This window comes from Chrysochloris asiatica, unplaced genomic scaffold (assembly GCF_000296735.1).
Source record: "Chrysochloris asiatica unplaced genomic scaffold, ChrAsi1.0 scaffold00227, whole genome shotgun sequence".
Classification (NCBI taxonomy): domain Eukaryota; kingdom Metazoa; phylum Chordata; class Mammalia; order Afrosoricida; family Chrysochloridae; genus Chrysochloris; species Chrysochloris asiatica.
The window spans coordinates 2,565,556-2,583,541 of record NW_006408745.1 but is presented as its reverse complement, the minus strand read 5'-3'; the positions used below and the strand labels follow the sequence as shown (position 1 = coordinate 2,583,541).

The 17,986-nt window shown below is 34.0% G+C and overlaps 1 protein-coding gene across 1 annotated transcript in view; it reads right to left on the bottom strand.

Moving 5' to 3' along the window:
- Nucleotides 1-1,194: 1,194 nt before the first annotated feature.
- Nucleotides 1,195-17,986, bottom strand: part of TMEM161B (transmembrane protein 161B) — a 59,623-nt gene continuing 42,831 nt past the window's right edge. The window contains exons 5-11 of the mRNA XM_006873187.1: nt 13,115-13,266; nt 12,540-12,600; nt 11,818-11,958; nt 8,365-8,478; nt 6,694-6,868; nt 4,087-4,183; nt 1,195-2,453 (exon numbers count right to left, since the gene is read on the bottom strand). Of these exons, the coding sequence (XP_006873249.1) occupies nt 2,176-2,453; nt 4,087-4,183; nt 6,694-6,868; nt 8,365-8,478; nt 11,818-11,958; nt 12,540-12,600; nt 13,115-13,266 (1,018 nt within the window). The 3' untranslated portion in view covers nt 1,195-2,175. The remainder of the gene's footprint in view (nt 2,454-4,086; nt 4,184-6,693; nt 6,869-8,364; nt 8,479-11,817; nt 11,959-12,539; nt 12,601-13,114; nt 13,267-17,986) is intronic.

Below are 17,986 nucleotides of genomic sequence, written 5' to 3'. Positions count from 1 at the left end.
AATTCCATCAACTAATGAATTCTATGACTTTGTTCCCTCATATGACCCCACAGTACGATCTTTAAACTCAAAATAAGATCTTAATTATAATTTTAATAACGGAAATTTTTAGTAAGTTATAAATACCATGCACAATTATTTGAGTGAAACACGAGAAATTTCACATGAGAATGTTACCTTCAATTTTATGTAAGATACAGACATAGCTCATCTTAGTGTGCTTTGCATAACTGTGCTTTTTCTAAATTGAAGGTTTGTGGCAACCCTGCATTCAGCAAGTCTATCAGCACCATTTCTCCAACAGATGTGCTCACTTCCTCTCTGCATCACATTTTGATAATTCCCACAATATTCAAACTTTTCCATAATGCTGTAGTACACTTAATAGGTTACAGTATAGTATAAACATAATTTTTGTATGCACTGGAAAACTGTAAGATGCTCGTAATTTGTTTTATTGCAACATTCGCTTTATTGCGGTGGTCTGGAAATGAATCCATACTCTCTCCACGGTATGCCCATATTTATTATGGTGATTTTAATATGTTTCAAGACATAACTGAAATGGTTCTTTTGGAAGGAAGTATCACCAAGCTATGTACACAATTCATTTTGACCAAAGAAATTTATTCAGCTTAAACATGAATCTTATTATTCAGTTTTAAATATCAGCTATTTAAAAAAATATTTCAATCTACCCCAAAACTCAGGGATTTGATATATTGAGATTATTCAAATGAATGTGAATTTTTTCAAATGAATGCCTTGAAAGTACTTCCAAAGAATTTCAAAAATCTTTTTAATAATGGCATGCCTTGAAATATAATATATAGCATCCTAATATAGTTATGTTAATAAAAACAAACCTATGTTGTATTTCTTAATATCCCATTATAACCTTAATCCTTTAGATGTAAAAAGCATCTCAAGAATTTTACATATTTTTCTATAGATTACCTCAATTGTTGACCTAGAAAAAAATTTACTTCTAATTCCAGAAATTACAGACTTTCAACAAAGTTCTATTTAAAATGGATTTAAATGATACCTATATATTTGTTTAGAGATGGAAAGATTTCTGACTCTTGAAAACGATATAAAAATAATTTTAGTGTGTGTGAAGTCAACTAAATAGTCATAAAAACTGAAGTAATTTCATATATAGGCAACATAAATAAATGGCTTGTTGTGTTGAACTTTCAAAATGTAGTTTAATCTCATTCCAAAAACAAAGAAAATTTCTAGATACAAACATCTCATTCAAACACATTTTATAAACATACATTCAGCAACTTAAAATATTATAAGGATCCAATATTTTCATCTTTTATAATTTCAATATATTATATATTTAATATATAATATATATACAATACATACAAGTAGTCAGCAGGATTACAAAGTAAAATCTTAAAAAAATTGATCAGTACTGATAAATACTTTAGGTTATTAAAAAGAACTATTTCGGTTCATAGAATAAAATAAAATATGGAAGGCCCAAACCTAAAACCAGGATTGCAAATATTCATATGGCCAACCATTTAAAAAGAACTCTCAAGTTGAATATGATACCTTTTAAAACAATACTCTTGCTACTCTCAAGCAGCAATCAATACCTGTTGATATTAAACATGTATATCTTCCTTAAATTGAAAACGATGTAGCTTTCTTTACTGTAATATACAGTAGCTATTTCTTCCTTTCTGTTGGGTGTTTTTTTTTTAACAGAAAGTATTACCAACAGAAGTGACTTCTGCCCCATTCCCTTCCCCAAAGCATGGCTCAGTTTGAAGATTGTCCTATAGGCAACCATTATTGAGTATTAACAGTACTTAATACCATTAAGGTCAATCAATAACTGGAGTCATATAAGAAGTTTCAAAGACTGCTGGGGGGTTCTGTAAACTAAGGTAAATTAGATGTATGACCCTTGTAGATAGCCCTCTCACATCAGTCAATTCAAGAGTTACAATTCCAATGCCGCAGTACAACAGTTAAATCTGTTCTGTGATTTTAAATATTATAACATTAGTTCACCCTGAGTATACAGAGGAAGGATTTAAAACAATATGATATTCTGATATGCCTTTAAAATTTTTTTCCCTTTGTGTTTGCTTTCTCCCAGTTTTCTTCAAATATTTGAATTTATAGTGCGACTTGTGTATCCTTTGTTGTTCATGCCACAGTCAGATACTGATGATAGAAAAGCCCAAAAAGGCTTGTAGAAAAGAGGCAAGCAGCAATCCACCAGGTCAGAAATGACAGAAGTCCTCGGAAAAGCAGAGGAGTGAAAATGTTTTTTAAGCTGCTCAGTGCTACTGTTATTTGTGTAACAGTTACCTTCATCTTCCCATCAGTAGAAGGTAATTCAGAGTAAAGAGAATTGGAGGTTAGACCATTATCCAAAGGCAATGATGAAATAGTTTCTGGACAAATCCCCCAAGAATGATTACCTAGAAAATTCAAGACATAAATGAAACTTGAAGAATAACCAATTTCAAAGTTCTTATTTAAAAAAATTATTTAACTCATATTTGAAATTAAGAACAAAAACCTTAGTGTCACAACAAGTCATCTTATGTTTGACATTAAATAAAACAATAATCTTTCTACCTATCTAGTAAGTAATTTCACCAAACTATAATCTGATCTTACCAGTAAAGGTACATATTTTAAAAAACCTAAATTATTTTTAATAAACTGCACTAAAATCTGATACAATAGTAAAAACAATTTTTCCTTGTATAAGCCATGAATCAACTACCTATACTGAAAAAAAAAAAAAAAAAAAAAAAGGGACGTATTCAATAACTTCTTAGAAATCCCTTCTACCTTTGGACAATCCGAACAAATTTCTTTCCCAGAAGATGCCTATGATTTCAATAAGACATACTATTAATAGCTTCCAGAATTTTTTTCACCATCTACTTTCCTACGATAGATAGGATATGAGTCACATAATTTATAATTGAGCTACCCCCTAAAGAACATTTGGACTGCTGGTGTGGCAGTGTAGAATCAGCCCTGGTCAGCAGTTTAAACCCACCGGCAGCTCCTCAGAAACCCTACACAAGGTCACAATGAGTCCAAACTGATTTGACAGCACATAACAACAACAAATGCTATCTGGAGTCCTGATGTGGTACTGTAAGATAAACATGGGACTGCTAACCACAAAGTCAATGGGGTTCAAACCCACCAGTCACTCTTCAGAAATCCTATACAAGGTCACTATGAGTTGGAAGTGACTTGGCTGCACTTAACAACAGCAAAAAGACATTTACATCTACAGTCAGCTCTAATAAAACTTTCAATTCCTTTGTGCTTGTAAATTCCATACCTTGACTAACTGCCTGATCTGTGGGAAAGGAAAAAAAACAACATAATAATTATTAACTGCCATCAAGTTGATTCCGACTCACAGTGAGCTTGTACTGTGTTTCCAAAACGCAGCTGAGGGGTTTGAATTCCCAACCTTTTGCAGTTCAGTGCTGATCCTACAGCACCACAAGAGTCCTGATATAATAATAGATAACTCTTTAAACAACACCAAGGACTGATAACTCAATGAACAGAACTGAAGGGGACTTGGTCATTTCACTGCGAAATCATTAACCTAAAAGTTATCTAAAATAGAACTCTCCAAAGGAGAGTTTTTAAAAAGATGCTGTAATTCAATTAAGTTTACAAGTACCTTTTAATAATTTAAAACATTAGGCATGAACAAAAACGTTTAAAATAGTAATGCTTTTCAAGAGAACCATCCTATCACAATACAAAAGGAACAAATAAGTTCAACAGTGTTCACTAGTTACTTGGTAAACTTAACTTTAAATATTAAACTTTAATAAACAATTTAATAAGCAAAATTACCATTATGTTACAAAATAATACATGGACCTCTGTTTTCAACATCAAGATAATGGTTCAACCTTTTCTATGCTTTCTCTTAAAATTCTTGAGTGACATAATTTTAAGAAGCATACATAAATTCTTTGTATGCAACAGAAAAGCATTATTAAATATAGGTAGGAGTAAAACACTTTCAATTTTTACCAAACACCCCAGTTTCCAGGGCATGCCTACCTAGGGTTTTCAAAAGCAGAGTTGTGTGTAGCAGCATTACCAGAGGTGCCACATATTGCAGTGCAATGACACAGAGGTAATAAAAGACTCGAGCCACCTGCAACCAATAACATACAGCTGACATGTTATGAGTAAATTAAACTTTCAAGTAACTTTAGCCAAACTGAATTAACAGATAAGTAATACATCTTTGGGAAGGACGTTAAATGTTTATTAAGTTCGCACTTCACCATACATACCCCATATTTTCACTTTAGAAAATCTCTGATTTTAAGTTTGAAAGTAAGTTTAAAAAAAACCAGTGAATATACTAAAATAAATTAAGAAAAACATTAAAGAGTTCGTACAAATTGGGGAAAATCACTCCTAAAATTCAATTGGCATATATTCATAAAATGGCTAGACTCTCTTATGGATAATAACCTAAAATAGAAATAAACCCCTCATAAATAAAGACATTAAATCCCCATTCAACTTGAACCTATTCGACTGAGTTTAAATTATAAATATGGAAATATAAGGGCAAGTCCAAAGTATTGCTATCAGAGTTCCCATTCATACATGCATGAGTTTATTAAAAAAAATAAAAATGGGTTTAAACATATTTCTGCAGTCAGTGGATGAATACAGACAAGTTATCTCAGTACTAATACACCTTAGTCTCCTAGGGTGCCTTTTAAACAAGTATATACTTTTTGTGCTGTGAAAAAAAAAAAAAAGAAAAGAAAAAATTTTTGAGGTGAGAAATAATATCAAATTTCTAACAAAGCTCAAGTATCTTCCCAAATCAGTGAAATGTTACAAGTTTATAGTAAACTTTAACTCCACGTAAAACTTTCAGGTAGGATCAAGTGTTTTGCATACACTCAGAAAGACCTCAAAGACAAGCAAGGAAGAGATGGAAGAACCTTGATAAATGAAGAAAGTCAAGAAACTGGTGGAAGACCAAAGAAGTACCACAATCGTTGTTATGTACCATCGAACCAGTTCATAGCAACACTGTATGGGGTTTTCCAGGAGTAGCAGGTAGATTCGAACTGCTGATCTTGCACTTAGCAGCCCTGTGCTTGTCCTACAAATCCACCGTGACGATCAATAACATCATCGAGTAGGGGTGTTGCATGGTTCAGCACTTTCAATTTTTACCAAACATCTTGGTCTCAGCAAGCTTTTGGCTTGCCAGAAGCACTGCGTGAAGATCAGTCAGTTCAAAGAGCTGATCTTCCCATCTCCCTTTTAGGCAAGATGGAAGCTAATGAAGATGATTCTATGGAAGGAAGTATATAACCAGGGACGAGAGCAAGGTTCAATTAAAACACTGGCCTCCAAGACTTTAGATCCAGAGAGTGAGAACGACTGTGTGCTGAAGACCTGGGGGGTAACGGGGGAAGGATTGCATGGAGGGATTGTAACCATGGCAATGAGACGATATACGACAGAATGAATGTAAAATTAATGTTCTCCCATGTAAACTATCACATAATTAACAATAAAACATTAAAAAAAAAAAAAAGAAAAATTGGCCTCCAAGAGGAAATGCTATGCCAGTTGAATTCAAGGCAGAGAAATCAGCTCACAGAGTTATGGCAAAAATCAGTAGGAGGGACTAGCCCCTGTAGAAATGATCATGCTTGGAAGGTCAATTAAAAACTAGGACGACCCTTAACAAAATGGACACAGTGGGTACAACAAAGGGACAATTGTCAGGAGGCAGGAAATGGGTAGTGTTTCGTTCTGTTGTGCATGCTTCACTATGAGTCAGAACTTATTCAACAGAACCTAAAAACAACAACAAAGGGGTATTCTTCATAGATGTTTTCAAAGGACACAGGATGGTCACAGAAGAAGTTTTAAGAAAATTACAAACTATATTAGTGAGAAAAATGCACTGAGAGATTTATTTCATCACAACAATGCTCATTCTTCTAGGATAGCAAGAAACTACAAGGGTTTCACTGGGAAATCTTACTCCATCCAGCACCAGACCTGAATATTGCTCCTTCAGACTTTTTCTGTTCCCAAAGCTCAAAGAGTGTTTGAAAGGAACATGATTTAGGTTCCCTGGGTTGTCAAAACTGCCATTTTGACGTATAAATCGAAAAGTGTAGAATTCTTCAGAGGAAGTGCCAGACAGTTGGAAATACTGCCTTCAGACCTAGATGTACGATATGTCTAGAAATAAAAGATTTATCTTTTGATATTTTCAGTAATGGTTTCTATGATTTTAAAGCAGTATTTTTTGGACTTAACCGCATCCTTTTACACTTATCTTTGTACTGAAAGGAATAAAACTATTATTTCCTATATCAGCTATAAACCCTGAACAATATACTGCAATATCTTTCAGATATATTAGAGAGATCTCAGTTAGTAATATACACGCCAAAGCTTTCCACCACCCAACAAAAGGACACTTAAAGCAGGGAAAGGAAGGAGAATTGAGATCCTTTCTTCAATGATCACCAAAATTAGATCAAGGATGGTCCCACAGATTAAGATAAGAGTATTACAGGATTAAAATACTATCTATTAAAGGAAATCAAATTTTAGGTTTTATCCTGTTACAGTATATTCTGTATTTCATTCTGACTACAGTATAAAACTTACCATTTTCTGTAGCTCAACTGTACTTATTCGTCCTGCTTCCTTCTTGAGCTGATCAACACATTTCTGTGCTAAGTTTAAGTAAGCTTGCATGTGCCTACGCATCATGGCCAAACGCAAAGCACACAGCAGAATTATCAACCACAGCCGCAGAGTATCAAACGTAGTTTCTGTCATTCTATAAATCAAAAAGTTGACATGGCACTCTCAAGAGCACAATATGCAAATATGCTAGCTATTTGTGTTAAAATGTGAGAAACTGATATTTATGCTATACTTGGAGAAAGAAACAAACAAAAATCCACTCTGCCATAGACATGAATATAATTCTTTCAGTTGCATAGTAGAATAAGATACAGAAATGGATCATAACAGTATAAAAAGTAATAGAATTCTAGCAGAGAAAAAAGTAGAGCAATATTTGGGATACTGTTGTGTTTGGTCCTCCATGGAAGAAAAATCACCTGTGAAATTAAGAGAGAAGTTGGGTAGCTCTTAAACTAGAGACTAGGGGAATGAAAGGAAATGAAATGAAAGGGGAATCACAGGACAATGGAACTAATTAAGCAAATGACCCACCTATTATTGACACCAGTTTTCCTGATTGTATAGATATTTGGATGGACCCTTTCACTCTGCTGACCTCCTAATTGTTAGGACCATGAAAAAAATCAAGAATTCTGATATATTATTAAGAAATCAGATGCCTCAAATTCTTCAACAAGTTACAGCCTGCTAAGTGCCTGAAGGTGATTCTCAACAATTCCTCAAGGCTAAGGTTAGAGTTTCAAATAAAAACAGTACTCTTGGGACATTTTCCAGAAACTAGACCACAGGTGGGGGCTTGTTAAAGAACTTTAGAAATCAGAGATAATTTCTGAGATCCTTTGGGGTTTTTGTTACATTTTCTTCTTCTTTTTTTAAAAAATCGTAAGTTTTTGTTTGTGAGTAATTTGAAAGTAACAAAGATAATTCCTAGCTTCTAGTTAATTTCTAGCATGCACAGGCATTGTATGGGACCTAGAACTTACATAGGTCTTATTCAAATTCTTAAGTCCATGAGGTTAGAATGGATGGGTATAAAAAAGAATAGGAAAAGATTAAAAATTTACAGTTACTATTAATATTTCTTACCCACTGTCTAACAGAAAAATGACAGATATCTGGACAATAAATGAAGAAAAACTTTAAAAATTCACAAGATAATATATTGGATAATATCAGTAGTGCTGGTGTGGTGCTGTAGGATAAATATTAGATTGCTAACTGCAAGGCTGGCAGCTTAAACCCACCAGCCACTTCTTGAAAACCCTTTTATAGGGCCGGTATGAGTCAGAACTAACTTGATGGCACTTTAACAGCAAACAACAACAATTAATGCTCAAAAATAGTGTCCTAGCTTTATCACTAGTCTCCTGGTGTGGTGATGTAGGACCATCACTAGACTGTGAACCACAAGGTCAGAAGTTCAAACCCACCAGCTGCTCCTTGGAAACCCTATACAGGGTCGCAATGAGTCAGAATTGACTCAATGGCACTTAACAACATCAAAAAACAGCTTTCTCATTTAAAAACTTAGATAAAGTATAAAACATTTATATAATTTGATTATATAATAAAATAATTTGATTTATATAATTGAACAAAAATTAGTCCTCAAATACCCATACTTACAAAGGGATACTTTCTTTTCCCAGTGGTGGATTCATAATGTAGTCTTTGGTGATTGGTTTTACCCAGAGAAGAACCATAAATAAAGGTGCCAAGAAGTTGATATGAAGTAATATTCTGAAAGTATGTAAGAAATAAGGATAAATATTTAGAAACAAAATAGTCTCACATAAACTACAGAAATCTGAGTTTGTACAAAATAAAATAAGGAATGTATTTCAGTATTCTAAAAGTACTGCTCTCACCAACATTTTATATTTATCATTATCACTTAACACTGATTTGAGCTTTTGTGAAACTATGTAATATTAGTGAAATATGACAGTCATTATACAAATTTCTTAGATGAGAACATTTAGATGTTGTTGTTAAGTACCATGGAGTCAGTTCCGACTCATAGTGACCCTACACAGGGTTTCCAAGACTGCAAATCTTTACAAGAGCAGACAGCCTCATCTTTCTCCCACGGTAAAGCTGTTAGTTTCAAACTGCCAACCTTCTGGTTAGCAGCCCAATTCGTAACCACTACGCTACCAGAGCTCCTTGAATATTTAGATATGGAAGGTTAAATGACTTGCTCATATGTGAACATTATAGGTTAGAGGTAGAGCTATGTGTAAAACCCAGATACGTTCAATTCCAATCAAGTGTTCTTAAACAGTCCAATACTAAACTTGTGGCTCAATCATCCACACTCTACTTCCAACCTATACTGACTCTGTAGGACTGAGTAGAACTGTCCCACATTTCCACGGCTGTAATTATTACAAAAATAGATGATCCCCTAACTTTACATAAAAAACCAACCCAATGACTTTCCAATATAGAGGGGTCATCATGTAATAGTACTCAGCACAGCTGAAATGAAACACCTTCTAATTCTTTATAAGCAAGTGATTAGCAAGGCCCATAATACTAGAAGGCCTATATGAGGCTGAGAAAATCTGTAAGAGCATATAACTGAGGAACCTTTTAATATACAATATAATAATCATGCATAGTATTTAAAGCACATTATCAAAATCATAAGTAAATCACACATTTTTATATATTCTTACACAATTATGAACATATTTGAAATTAATTTCCCTTATCTCATATAAATCAAGACCAAGTTATATTACTCCTAACAAGACAAGGGGGCTAATACAGAAAGGAATTTCATGGAATTTCATATTTGAGCTTTAACATCATTATTAACTTTTCTCCAAGTTTTCATCCTATGTTGTTGTTGTTGTTAAGTGCCGTGGAGTCGGTTCCGACTCATAGCGACCCTGCACAGGGTTTCCAAGGCTATAAATCTTTACGGGAGCAGAATGCCTCATCTTTCTCCTGCGGAACCACTGGTAGTTTCGAACTGCTGACCTTGCGGTTCATAGCCCGATTCGTAACCACTACGCTATTTTATCCTATGTTGTTGTTGTTGTTGAGTGCCGTCGAGTCGGTTCCGACCCACAGCGACCCTGTACAGGTTTCCGAGGGTGTAAATCCTTACAGGAGTAGAAAGCCTCATCTTTCTCCCGCGGAGCGGCTGGTAGTTTCGAACCGCTGACCTTAAGGTTCACAGCCCGATTCGTAACCACTACGCTACCAGATAGGGAAGGATTATTGTTACAGACTTTTCTTATTTTAAGAACAAAGGCACATTTTCAGACTAGTTATATTACACCTGTACCACTTTCATTACCAACCACGGTACAAGGGTTAACACACACACAGGTTTAAATATCACTACATATGTAAATGACAACAATCTATATGAGGGTGTGAAGAAACAGGGCTGGGCAAGGAAACCAGGAACACTTGACAGGGAAATAGAGAACTCTGGGTTCCAGCCACTGTCATTAAAACACAAACTATTGCATGGTCATGGGGGTGAGAATATTGCTCTTTGTGCCAGTTATGGTACTTTCACAACAGAACTAGCTTGTATCAAGGCAGAGTACTCCATCACAATGGGGGAAGGAGGCATGCCCTAAACTGAAAACAAAACCCCAAATCCCTAAAGGAAGCATTCTTAAAAAGATGCCATATTTTACTTAAAAGGACAGTAACATGTGCTCCCCCCAGCCCTTATTAAATGCTATAAATGTTTTTATAAAGTGATTCTTTCATTCCTCTGCCTGGGTAAACCATCAGATGCAGGGGAAGAAAAAAAGCAGTATTAGGTATGCAGTGTTGCTAGGGAACACTCTAGTATCAAGGAGCAGCCCACAGCGGTTTCAGTAGCTTGTGAAGGGCTCCCCTCCACCCAGCCTTTTCAGTTTATTTAAATCATAACACTGGGGTTAGTGGACTGAAGTGTGTGTGTAGAGAGGAGGGGGAGAACCAGGTTTTGTCTTAAAAGAAGCCATTAGAGAAACGGCTGGTGGAAGAAAAGCAGGATGTAGCCAAGAGCATGCTGAGTAAAAGGATAGGAAAAGGAGGGGGTAACGGAGTATACAGTGTGAGGTGGGAGTAAGTAAACACGCACACAAAGCATATTTAGAAAAATGGAGACAGGGAAAACCAGAAAGACTGTCGTAATTAAAATAAGGAAAATGACAAAGGTAAGGAAAATACAAATAAATTATAGTAAGGGTCTACTGTAAGAAACAGCATCATTAAATTTAGGGCTTCCAATATAAAAATGTTAGGAAATATAATTATAGAACTCTAATGACTGTAGCACATTTATCAGAATGGAGTATTTTCAACTTTGACTTCCACTGCAAAACAAAAAGATGAGATGAGAACTTGGATCTGGTTATAAGTTTAAGGAGATATAAGTGTGATTTTCTGCCAAGGTATGTGTGTCTAGTTTAACAAAATATCTGCAACAATCAAAAAATACAATAAATGTGTTTTGAATTGTATGTAGAGATTTGATTAAATAGTAATTCTTTATTTGAGAACTAACAAAAAATATGTCAACTGAAAGAGATCTATGATGCAAATGACTAGCAATCCCAAAATAGAGTAATTCCTAACAATAGTAACAGATCAATAACTTAAGGCAAATATACCTCTTTGGTATATAGCTTTTAGTTTAATAAACCCTTTTTAATTTAGTATCTTAAATAATTTAAAGAAATTTATATAAAATATTTTAAAGTAAAATGTTCTGGTTTTTTTCAGGAAACTTTTCATAACTTAGTTCAGTCATAGAAATTAACAGTATCATGACCACTGACCTCTGAAATATAAAGAACTAACAAAAATGTTGATGTTTTCACTTTAGCAGATAAAACAGAAATCTAATAATTGATAATATATATATTTTTGAACACAGGAACTTAAAACTTAGAAGTAAATTTAACAACTTTGTTTATAGTCAAGAGAAGTAGTGTGACATCAAATGGTTACTTGATTATTCATTTTAAAACAATAATGTATGATTTCATTACAATAATATACCTTCATTAAGATGGAAAACATATATTTATCTGCATGTGCTTATGTACATTTTCCGCTTACTGTGTAATTTTTTCTGTTGCCAAATTCAGGGCATCCAGATGCATTTGAGCCAGCCGTAATCCAGGAAATGTCAAAAAAGCCCCAATGAGTGAACAGAAAACAGCCAGAAAAAATTTGAAAGTAAGTTTAGAAACAGGATTCCTAAAAATGAAATTAAAAAGAAAAAAGAGCTGATAAAGAATTTTGTAAGCATTTCCTTTGTTTTAATCAATTACTTTACAAATTACCATAAAAATAAACTACAATTTTGACCAAAACACTGTTCTATCTTCTTTGTTGTTGTTAAGTGCTGTCAAGTCATAGGGACCCTGTATAAGGTTTCCCAGGAGTGGCTGGTGAATTTGAATCACCGACCTTGCAGTTCAAACTGACCTTGTGTTTCTTATCTAAGAACCTACAGCAGATTTAGGTAAACTACAAGCTACCTTATTTAAAAAACCTGGAATTTTTAGTAATAATTATAACACAATCTACATATTCAACATAAAACTGATCTGTGACAGATATAAATTTAGTTTACTCTTTGGAGGTAAACGACATTAAATATAAATATTGATATAAAGATTATGAGTAAGCATCTTTCTAGAAGTAACAGTCCAACTTAAGTATTTTCACTGATTAAAAATACCCATTTGTAGTTAAGTACTATTTACTAAAATTAAAAGTAGAATAATTTAAAACAACTTAATATTTAAATAATGCTTAAATTTTCAAAAACTTACTGAGATTCTAAACCTTGCTTTTCAAGAAACTGCATCACACTGTCTGAAAAATTTGTAAATCCTGATTAAAAAAAAAAAAAAATTACTCTTATCACAGGAGTAAAATACAGATTCTTCCTTTAGAAATAAAGTGCTAGAAAACTGAGCACCTTAAATTTTGAACTAGCTTAGCTCTTTCATGTGCTAATTAGTATGCCACAATGAAATAAAACTTGGTTATTAGCAGAAATAGTCTTTGAAAACATCCCTTTGATATTTGTATATTCTATGAGTGTGAATAAAATTTGCTTTTTTTTTTTTTTTTTTTATTACAGTAAACTTTAGCAGTACAGAAACAACCTTAAGAAAAATGGGGGAAGCAGAGAGATGTATTGTTTGGAAAAGCTACACAAAATACTTAGCTGAAACAATCTAGAAGGGAGAGCTTATGTAAGAATAGTGAAAATTACTTAAAACATTGCAGTATACTGCAAATCTAATTTTTCTAAAATTATTAAATATAAAATTTACTTTCATACTGAATAAAAATATTAACATGAAAAAAACTCATTTTTAAAGTTGTATAAAGTTATTACCTGTTTCAAGCCCAAATTCCAGATAGTTATCTGTTACAATCAAGACTGCCATTGCTTTAACGAAGAAAAAAAATCCAAAGGTAACACAGACTGATCTTTCACCACCATCTTCTACTTTAAAATAGTGTGTAGTTAATGAAAATAGAACTTTGCTGCAGAAGGAAAAGTTCAGGAAAAACAACAAATAACTCTGTGGGAGTTAAACACAACCACAACCATCTTTACAGGACCTGAACTTCATATAATTTAACTATAACCTTTAGTTTGATTCTACAACGTAATTACTGACAAAAGAGCATCCTCAGATACTTTTTGGAATGAAGTGAAAAACTAATAAAAACTCAGGGAAGGAGTTACTTTAGGAAACAATCTAGACTGTGAATACTTGTCACACAGTTTATATCTAAAATTAATACATAAGCACACATCACAAGAATCAGCAATTCATTTAAACAGTTTAAAATCTGAGAATTACTTACAAAAAAAAAAGGTCACTGGTCAGTAAAATTAAGTCACTGGTAAAAAGTAAAGTATCATGGATGTTCACTTTATTATCAGATAAAACGAAAAACAATTTTCTGTTGAGTATTTCAAAACAGCCACAATTTCAACATAGTAACTTAACTAAAAAACATCATGTTATCTGAACTCTCATTGATTCAATCAAGATTGAATCAGTAGATCCAAAGCAAGAACACATATCTCCAATACACAAAATTTTCTACTTGAAAGACGAAATTAGTCACACTAAGGTCAGTAACTTGCCAAAGTTTCAGATTAGATGTTGCTGGGATTTAAACTTGGGTAAGGTCGCTATGGGTCAGTACCAACTCGATGGCACCTAACAACAACATAACAACATCCAGTCTGAGTACTTTATAGTTAATTATACTCCCTTTATAAAACTGTATACAGCATCTAAGTTAAGTTCTCTTCACTTTAAGTGAGCATTTAAATAAAATGGAAGACTAAAGCTTTTCTCAATGCAAACAGTTGGAATTTTTTCTTTAAGAAGCAAAGCATCTTTCACTGAGTACCAAAGTTTCTAAGAAAGCAGCTAGGAGCAATTTTACAAATCTTAAAAGAAGCTTCAACATTGAGAAAGAACTATGATATACAAAATATAGTTTAAGAGTGGTGATGAGATTCTAGAGCACAAAAACTCAAAACTTTTCTCTCCAGAACATTCTGGATACAATGTTTCTTACTCATTTATCCCTTCTCCAAAATAAAATTGATGAAAGCAAACTGATGATTTATTTAAATTACACTCTATAGTTCCATCTCCTTTCTGGCAGTTTAAATAAGAACTTAAAAGAACAAGGAAAAAAGCAATGATTTAAAACAACATATACAAGCCCCACAACTACCACTGAACTGCTTTATTCTATAACTAGACTCTCGTAATCTACTGGAGGATCCTAGACTGCGGTTTGAAAGATTCCACCTCATTTTTACTGAATATGTGTACTAGTATCTAAGTAATAATAGTCAATTCCTTTATTTAGACTGAAAAGCAAAATAACACCTTTGGCCAGAAATGGCAACAGAGCATCAAAAAACTAAATTTCTTAGACACTAAGGCTATCAAAATTTTGTTACTCCTTAATAAATAATTTACCAAATTAAGTATTGCCTGGGACCAAACATCCCTCATAAAGCTCAACTTTAAGCCAAACAAAAGACAAACCTATAAAGCAATCTGTAAAATGCGGTGGAACGCCATATAAGCACTGGAATGCAAACCAGAAGATCGTCGGTTTGAGCCCACCAGTTGCTCCACTGTTAGGAAGATAAGGCTTTCTGCTCCCACAAACACATAATGCCTGAGAAACCCTATACAGGGTCATTACGAGTTAGAACCAGATTAATGGCACTTAACCACAATAAAGCAACCTGGAATCCTAGTGTGACACAGCAGGATAAACACTGGACTGCTAACTAAAAACCTGGTTGTTCAAACCCACCAGTTGCTCCTATACAGGGTCAGTATTGACTCAACAACACTTAACAACTTAACATAAAGCAATGAATCCAAACCCATTGCTAGTTAAGTTGATTTTGGCTCATAGCGACCCTATAATAAGGTTTTTGAGACTAAATCTTTACAGGATCAGAGTCTTAAATTTTTCCTGAAAAGATAAGTAAGTTTGAACTGCTGGGCTTGTAGTTAGCAGTCCAGAGTCTGTACTACAATGCCAATAAAGACCGTATATACAAAAATACAAAGATACCCAGTATCTTTGAGTCAATTCTGACTCATTATCTGACACTGTAAATTTTCATGGGAGCAGTCTCATCTTTCTCCCGTGGAGAGGCTGGTGGTTTTGAACCACCAATCTTGTGGTTAGCAGCTCAATGTTTACCTAACAGCACCACCAAGGCTCCTTAGGGTTACATGTTATTACCATTGATTCGTTTGCTAGTAATAGTGACCCTATATAGGGTTTCCAAGGAGCAGCTCATGGGTTTGAACCACTGACCTTGTCATTAGCAGTCCAGTGCTTACCCTACATACCACACCAAGACTCCTGGGGCTACTCAGGATTTACAGTAACATCAGGGAGGTACATATTCCTTAGAACAAACAATTACACAAAATCAAAAGGGCAATATTTGCCCTGGATAGAAGGCAAGAATACATAGGAAAAAAGGATGAATGAAAACAGCAATCACAGGATGAGGAAAGAATGCTATATAACATTGGGAGTACTTCAAACAATGTCATGTAGCACAATGTGTAGGAATTATTGAATGAAAACCAATTTTCTCTGTAAAAATTCACTCAAGTCACAAAGTCTTTAAAAATCAAGTATTAAACAAGTTTCATGTTATAAAAAGCTGTAACAGTAAACTACATGAAAGATATAGATCTTGAGTCTTTGAGCAAAGACAAGGAAAGAGTGCAGCTCAGAAAACAGACTAAGAACAAAGACATAGCTACACCCTCTCTTCACTTATTAACATGACTAGGTTCCAAAGACCAGGTCATTTGTGGAAATGGATGACAACAGATGAACAGAGGATGCCTACCTACACCATTACACAACCGCCAAGTCACTGATAATCAGATTAGTCCAGCCAAGTTGACACATGATACAGTCAGCTTTACTCTTAACTGCCCAATGTACATGGATAACTCATAAAACAGTAAGAAACTAGGCTTTAATTACTGTCATAAATTTGGATTGTTGGATAAAGTGATAGCAGATGTATTATATTCAATAGATAAAAAATAGAAAAATAATCCATTTTAATTTTAGTGAATATTTGGAGACTAAATGAAAGCCTGAACATGTGGGCAATTCTAAATCACAGAATTACATAAGAAAATATTGTATGACTCTTTTACAGTGACTCTGAACTGTGAAGACAAAGCCATGTTGTCAAAATTATAACAAAAAATACTGACAACCTAGAATTCTGTATCAAACTAAAGTATCAATCAAATAAGTGAAAGTACAGAATTAAAACATTCCCCAAACTGCAAAGTCTGAATTTACCTCCCTCCCAAAACCTTCAGCAAAAAATTCCACCAAAACATTTGAAAACAAAAAGAGGATATTCAATCCCAGAAAGGGAAAATTAAACCTGGAAGAAAGGCAAAGGGAATTCCTGATGATGATAGTATAAAGACCCTGGTGTGCAGTCGTTTATTGCCCCAGAGTCAGTTACGACTCATAGCGACCCTGCACAGGATTTCCTAGGCTGTAAATCTTTACAGGAGCAGAAAGCCTCTTCTTTCTCCCGTGGAACAGCTGGTAGTTTCAAACTGCTGACCTTGCTATCCGTAACCCTACACTACCAGAGAAACCAGAGTACAGGTGTCTCCAGGAAGAATTACTCCATAGAAAGGATTAAGTAGATATAACTATAATGACCTTACAGAAAGGTGTTCCAATAAGGAATGGGATTAACAAACCTAAGTGCTATAGAAAATATTTTTGTTAATAGCAATGATGAGTGAAAAAATATTTCAAAAGAAACGACAGTGCATTGTCTTCTGCTGTCCTTAGAGAATCTGTTTGCTTCATCATTTCTTCTATTTGTCCAAGTTACTCTATGTTCAAGAGTAAGTTTTCGAGTCTCATCTGACATCCACTTTGGTTATTTCTTTCCATCATGTCTTTAATGACCTTTTGCTTTCTTCAAGATTGCTGTTCTTGATGTCATCCCACAACTCCCCTGGGTTTTTGGTCATTAGAGTTCATTGCATCCAATCTTTCTTGAGATGCCTCTAAATTCAGGTTGGACATATTGAAGGTCCTATTTTGGCTCTCATGGAATTATTTGAATTTAAATAAGATTCACCTGAACTGGAATGAGCAGTTGGTTGTCTTAACAGCAGGCTCCTGGCCTTGTCTTGGTTGATGACATTTTTTAAGTCAGAAAGTGGTAATTTAGTACCTTTTACATAATTTAGAAAAGGTACTTAATTAAGTTGCTCTGTTTTGCTGCAGTTATCTATTTCCTACAGCAAAAAAAAAAAAAAAATGCAATATAATTTACAGATCTTTAGTTTGCAAATGTACACACAGAACTGAATATTATACCCAGAAAATTTTATATGTATTTCAATTTAAGTCTCTAAATTTTGCTTTATATAAAATTTGTGCCTGGCAACCAAGGCAAATTAAAAGTTTAAAACATAGCCATAAAAATACACACAATAGAATTTTATACCTTAAACCATCCACATTGTAAAACACAAGTTCTGTGGAAATGTGACTAATGATTCAGTCCTCTAACCAAATATAATAGGACTCCTAAGAAGCTTTACCATTCTTTGTGGAATAGCTTCCTTCTCATCAAATTCACATAATTGACTCAGTATTCCTCTGTGGTACAGCTTATTCAAAAGGTTATACATAT